Here is a 7,014-nt window from a genome sequence, read left to right as displayed (position 1 = left end):
ATCCTGTCCCAAAATTAAAAATAAAAAAGAGGCTTGGGGGTGTAGCTCGGAGGAAGAACACTCCTAGGTTTAATTCCTAGCGTGTTTTGGGTCCAGGGGGTGGAACCTTTTATTTTTGTTGTTTGGGTACTGGGGATGGTACCCAGGGGCATCCTAGCTACTCTCAGCCCTTACATTCCTGGCAGCAGGATGTGGGCGCCACCGCGCTACACCGGAGAGGGGACTGCCCAGGACTCCCAGCCAGGCGGCCTGCGGCGCGGCCCCTCCCCACCCCCAGAGCCTTAGCGGCGGGCGGAAGTCTACGTCATCACCGAGCGCCGGGCTGCGAGGGAATTCGGGGAGGAGATTCCTCCGCGACGCTATAAGGCCTCTTCCCATGATCCTCTCTGCCTCTTCGCCATCTTTCCTCTTCCCTTTCAGCCGCCGCCATGAAGTAAGCGGGGCCGAGAATCCTAATCCTCTTCCATCCTCGGGCTGAGCGCCCCTGCGGCGTCCCGGGCATGGCTCCTTCTTGCCGGCAACACCCTCCTTAACGGGATTTTGTTTTCCCTTACAGGGTCGAGCTGTGCAGTTTCAGCGGGTACAAGATCTATCCCGGACACGGGCGGCGCTACGCCAGGACGGACGGGAAGGTAAAGGGCCACATCGGCTCAGCGCGGCTTCTCGGCCTCTGAAAAGGGTGCTCGGGCTGGGCAGGTTCATTTCCCGCGCGACTGCCGGTCCCTGAGCCTCCGGGGCGGTCTGTGGATCAGAAACCAAGTGAACTAGTGTCGAGCTTTAATGTTCTTGTAAGGGAAGTCGCGAGGTTGCCGACGGGTCTGGTTTGATGGGTTCCAGGTCCTTTTGGGATTCCGGAGGGACTAGAGCAGGATTCCTTCCAGAATTTGACACCTCACCCTCGATCACGCGAGCAGACAAGGCAGAGACCAGCGGGTTGCCGCCCAGTTACTTCCCAGTTTTGGCCTCCGCAGCCCTCAACTGAAAAGACAGAGCTAGAATATTTTCTACTGGTTAAGTTCACCCTCTTGTAATTGTGTAACTCAGTCGGTAATTACTTTGAATTTGTTATACTAGGTTTTCCAGTTTCTTAACGCAAAATGCGAGTCGGCTTTTCTTTCCAAGAGGAATCCTCGACAGATAAACTGGACTGTCCTCTACAGAAGGAAGCACAAAAAAGGACAGTCGGTAAGTAGTCTCTATTTGGGTGTCGTGTTGTAGTCTCTTGAGACATTTAAGCTGAATGTTGGTTTCCACTCTGTAAACAAATTGTAAGCCTGCTGTGGTGGACGCTGAGATTGGAGGATTGCAGATTTGATGCCAGCCTTCAAGTAAATACATATACTGGAAGTGTAGCTGGAAGGTAGAATGCCTTGGGTTAAATCCCCCATATAAAAAAGAAAGGTGCTTAGAAAAACTGTAAAGCATCAATCAATGAAATGAACAAGGTCATATGAAATTGTCTCCAGCTGGGTACAGTACTTGGGAGGCTTAGACAGGATTCAGGTTTCAATCCCAGACTCACTTTACAATTTAGTGGACACTGTTTGAAAACAAAATAGTGCTAGGGGTGTAAAGTGCTCTGGGTTCAGTCCCTAGTACCAAAAAAAAAAGTGTCTCCTTACATATTTAGGTCACTATCAAGTTGGAATTTTAAAGTATCCCTTTATATAAGCTAGACATGTTACATTAAGCATGTTTGAGTTATAGAGCACCATGGAAGAGTTGAAAGGATTTCACTGGATGGAAGTTGGGTCGTGATGATAACTTGGTTTTTATTACAATTTTTATAGGATTGGCTCTTAATACAGACATCAGTGGGGTCTTAAAACATGCAGTACTGGTTCATCCTGAAGTTTGAAGTTTTTGGTGTGTTTTAGTATCCTTTAGCTGGATGAAGGAGATTAGGAAAAGTTTAAGGTGGTGATAGAAATACAGGGTATTATTCAGGTTTAATTAATGTAGATTCATTTAGCATCTCCTGGGTGGCTACTAGGTATGGGAAGGAAAATGTGCTGTCAGACATAAATTTTGTTAAAGGAAGGAAAGATGGTTCAGTGTGGTGGTGCATACTTTTAATCCTAGATACTTGGGAGGTTGAGGCTGGAAGATCTCAAGTTTGCATTTAAAAGGTGGTGATATAGCTTAGTGGTAGATTGCTTGTCTAAAAAATGTTGGAGGCTCTGGGTTCAATTCCAGCAATAATGAAAAAAAGACCTAGTTGTAGTTAATTTTATAAGTGGATTTGACAGGCCCATTAGGGTAGCTATTGTCACAAAAATGGAATATTACAGGTGTTCATGAGAATATGGTGAAACTAGAACCCTTGTGCATTGCCAAATGTACAGTGGTGCGGTTGCTGTGGAAAAGCATTTAACACAAGTGCTGAAAAATCCTAACACCTCCTGACTCAACTCTGTATCTACCCAAATAATGGAAACTTGTACACTGATGTTAATAGCAGCATTGTTCATGATAGCCAAAGGGTAAAAACCAGCTGTATGTATATCGGTCTGTCTGTCTGATCAAATGATTAAGAAAATGGTACAGGTTGAATAGTTTCCATCCCAAGTGCTTGAAGCTATATTAAAGCCAAATATGGTTTCTTTTGTGTGTTGGAGGGTACTGGGGATCGAACCCCCGGGCCTTCTATCTCTGAGCTACATCCCTAGCCCTTTATTTTTGTTTTTAAAACAGGAGGATCCAAGTTTCACTCCCCTTACTGAGTTGCTGAGATTCTATGTTGCAGAGGCTGACCTAGAACCTGCCATTGTCCTTTCATTGTCCTATGTACTGAGATGACAGGATTGTGCCACCACACCTTGCTCCATTGTTTTCTAATAATGAATTTTTATTTTTAAGATTTATTTATTTATTTGCGGGTCTGGGCCTGGAACCTAGGGCCATTTGACCTCTGAGCCACAAATCCCCTGCCCTATTTTTTATTCTTTATTTTGAAACAGGGTCTCCCGAAAGCTGGAATTACAAGCATATACCACCAAGCCCGGCTTTATTTTTAAGGAATTTGGAATAGTTGTATATACATGGTGAGATATTTTGATGAGAGGACCCAAATCATGACATGTTTCTTATATGTTTTTTAGACACACACCCTGAAGGGAATTTTGTGCGCTATTTTTAGGGCATTTGCATTGTGAAAGCAGCCCCTCACTTGAGGTTATATGTTCATTCCTGGTACTGGGGATGGCACCCAGGGGCATTCTACTTCAGATCTACAACATGAGCCCTATTTTTTTCTTCTTTATTTTGAAACAGGGTCTCACTAAGTTGTGGAGGGCACCTGTGATCCTCCTATCAGGCTCTCAGGTACAGGATCCCAAGCCTGGGCCACCACATAAGACAATGATTCCACTTTTATGAGATACTTAACATCTAAAAAGTAAAAGAGGGAGGCATGGGACGTTAATGTTTAATGGTTGCAGTTTGGGATGATGAAAATATTCTGGAGGTGTTTAGCATGGTTAATAGTGATGGTCAGAAAGCCAGGCGTGATGGCACACACTTGTAATCCCAGCATTTGGGAGGCTGAGACTGGAGGATCGCAGTTTGCAGACAGCCTCAGCTACTCAGTGAGGCCCTCTGTAACTCACTGAGACCCGGTTTCAAAATAAAGAATAAAAAATAGGGCAGGGGGTGTAGCTCGGAGGTCGAATGCCCCTGGGTTCCACCCCTAGAACCACAAAAAAAAAATAGTGATGGTCACGCAACATTGTAATTGTACTGAATGCTCCAAGATCAATGCTTAAAATCATATTTATACTGAATTATAAGAATGTTTTTAAATGGATTAGGGATAAGAAAAATTTAAGAAACTTATTTGGTGGCATTTCCCTGTAGGAAGATAAAATCTTTGTAAAATGATTAGGAAAATGAAGACTTATTCTAAACAAGCGTGCCATGTTTCCTCCATATGTTTTTTGTATATCTCTTTGAATAGTATTTGTTCTGGAACTTAGAGGTGCACCACAAAGTCGTTCCTCATAAGCACTGTAGTATAGGTTTCCAATATAGAACTTGCAGGTAAAGTTGGATTTCTGGATATTGCCTAATGCTTGGCTTTCCTGTCATAAACCATTGTATTAAATCATGTGAGTTGAGGTTTGATCATTTTTTGGTAAGTGGATGATAATTTCTTTCTGTGTATGTGTACTGGAGGTTAAACTCAGTACCCTTGCCCAATTTTATTTATTTGGATGGTCTTGCTAAGTTGATGAGAGTCTCACTACTTGCTGAGGATTGTCATTGAAGCTGGATACTCCTGTCTCAGCCTCCCAAATGCTGGGAATACAAGCCTGTACCACCATGCCTGGCTCCTAAGTAGAATCTTAAATGTATAAATCATCTTTTAAGAGCATTTTAGAGCTTAGTATGTAGCTCAGTGGTTCAGTGCCTTGCCTAGTTCGGCAAGACCATGCTAGGTACTATCCCCAGTTCTGGGGGAAAAAAAAAGACAGGTCTCCTGAAGTCTTAAAAGTTCATAATCAACAACAGAATTCATGCCAGTTAAAACATTCATTTTTTCACTTATTGTGGGAGCTATATCCCCAGTCCTATTTTTTTTTTAATTTATTTTGAATCCGGGTCTCACTGAGTTGCAAAGGACCCAGCTAAGTAGCTGAGGCTGTCTTTGAACTGTGATCTACAAGCATGTCTCACCATGTCTGGCTAGGAGCCCTGTCTTAAAAGACTTAAAGCTGGGTGTGGTGGTGCACAATTGTAATCATAGTACTTGGATGACAGAGACAGGAAAACCTCAGCAACTTGGTTAGGCCCTCTACAACATAGACTCTGTTTCAAAATAAAAAATAAAACAGGACTGGGAGTGTAGCTTAGTAGAATGCCCCTAATCTCCAGTAGTGAAGAAAAAAAAATTTGGGTTAAGCCAGAAGTGATGGGCCACTTCTGAAATCTCAGTACTCTGAGGCTGAGACAGGATCACAGGTTTGAGGCCAGCCTTCGCAAGACCCTGATTCAAAACAAAGGGCTAGGGTGTAAGGTTCAGAGGTAGAACAACTGGGCTCAATCTTTAGTACTAAAAGAAAAAAGGGCTTAATAAGTATGTTCCCCATGTTTTTGTTTTGTAGGAAGAAATTCAAAAGAAGAGAACCCGACGTGCAGTCAAATTCCAGAGGGCCATCACTGGTGCGTCTCTTGCTGATATCATGGCTAAGAGGAATCAAAAACCAGAAGTTAGAAAGGCTCAACGAGAACAGGCTATCAGGTAAGAATGTTCTGCTATGAACATTCCACCAATTAGGTGAATGTTGTTACATTATATGGGTTTATAGATAAGGAACCCAATATGACATATTGGGGTTATTAGTGTTCATAATGAAGGAATTTATACCACAGCTTTAATTTATGTTAAAATCCTATATGCAGTTAAAGTTATTATCCAATCAGATGTTAAAATAACTTGGAAAATAACAAACCCCTTAGAGTTTGGATTTAGCCTACACGTACAGAAATGGAAAAGGAATGTGATAGTTCTACTTTTCCAAAGTTCTATCTCCTTGTTAATGATATGTACCATTATTTTTAACTCAGGGCTGCTAAGGAAGCAAAAAAGGCTAAGCAAGCATCTAAAAAGACAGCAATGGCTGCTGCTAAGGTAATTGTGGGATTTCTTAATATAACAAGATGTTTTATTTTCAATCCAAAGGTTATTAAATGAATGTTTTTTTAAAAAATTAGTGCAAGGGTCTACTAGAAATTATATTTGTAAAGCTGGGTGTGGTGGTACAGGCCTGTGATCCCAGTACTTGGAGGCTGAGATAGGAAGATCTTAGGTTCAAAGATAGCCTCAGCAGCTTAGTAAAGACCCTGTTCCTAAATAACCCAGGACTGGGGTGTAGTTCAGAGATTGAATGCCTCTGGGTTTAATTCCTAGCACCACAATATATATGGTTTCTGGGTGAATCAGATCTCTGAAGATTTCTCTAGGAACCAGTGAGTCTGTTAATATTAGACAACTGAGAAAGACGGAAGAACAGAGTAGCTTTGGTGTGAGTGTGTATGTTTTGCCAGGGATTGAACCTAGAGGCATTCTATCTTGTAGCTATATCCTCAGTTCCTCCTTTTTTTTATTATTTTTTTTTCTCGAGGTATTGGGGGTGGAACCTAGGGGCTTTCTGCCTCCGGGCTATCCTCCCATACTTATTTTATATTTTTTTCAATGTGAAAATATGAAAGTTTATTTGGAAGCCAAGGAAAATAAATTCTAGAAAGAATATATTTTCTTTATTCTAGAAAGAATAGCTTCTGCATAGGGTAGAGGTTCTTGAAAGAACATAGCCCTAGCTGGGCATGGTGGTGCATGCTTATAATCTGGGTACTTGGGAGGCTGAGACAGGAGGATTGCACAGGTTCGAAGCCAGCCTCAGCTACTTAGTGAGGCTCCCAGCAACTTAGTGTGAGACCTTGTTTCCAAATAAAGTATAAAATAGGTCTGAGAGTATAGCCTGGAGGTAGAAAAGCCCTTGGGTTCTACAAGAAAGACAGGGAGGAAGGAAGGGAAGGAAAGGAAGAAAGGTCATAGCCCCTAAGCTTTATTTTGAAATAATTTAGATTTAGTAAAGTTTTGATAACAGTATAGTGTTCAGTTTTCCTCAATTTTGCCATAGTAAAAATTTTAGAACCAGAAAGTTAGTGTTGGTTGCTATTAATAAAAATAGTATTCTTTTTCTATTAGTATACAATTTTGCATTTACTAATTTTATCTTCTTACTCTCCTCCAATGTGTGATACTCTTGGTCTTTAATTGTAAAGAAGTGAACATTTAACAGGTGGGGGGGTTTACATAGAGATTGATATTAGGAGTAATCTAGGATATATGTATATATAGCTGGACATAGAGTGGGGTGCTTGACTTTCATGAAGTAATGTTATTTAACATGTTCTTTTTACAGGCTCCCACAAAGGCAGCACCTAAGCAAAAGATTGTGAAGCCTGTGAAGGTTTCTGCTCCCCGGGTTGGTGGAAAACGCTAAATCAGCA

General features: G+C 41.8%; 1 protein-coding gene across 1 annotated transcript; it reads left to right on the top strand.

Moving 5' to 3' along the window:
• Window positions 1-427: 427 nt before the first annotated feature.
• On the top strand, window positions 428-7,014 carry RPL24 (ribosomal protein L24). The gene is made up of 6 exons (XM_080695684.1): window positions 428-433; window positions 557-632; window positions 1,075-1,185; window positions 5,103-5,239; window positions 5,566-5,629; window positions 6,927-7,014. The coding sequence occupies exons 1-6, from the start codon at window positions 429-431 to the stop codon at window positions 7,005-7,007; spliced, it is 474 nt and encodes a 157-aa protein (XP_080551810.1). The 5' UTR covers window position 428; the 3' UTR covers window positions 7,008-7,014.

The sequence above is a fragment of the Muscardinus avellanarius genome, assembly GCF_963383645.1.
Source record: "Muscardinus avellanarius genome assembly, chromosome: 5".
In the NCBI taxonomy this organism is placed as follows: Eukaryota; Metazoa; Chordata; class Mammalia; order Rodentia; family Gliridae; genus Muscardinus; species Muscardinus avellanarius.
The sequence above is the reverse complement of the archived record's forward strand: the minus strand, read 5'-3'. Positions and strand labels throughout refer to the sequence as shown.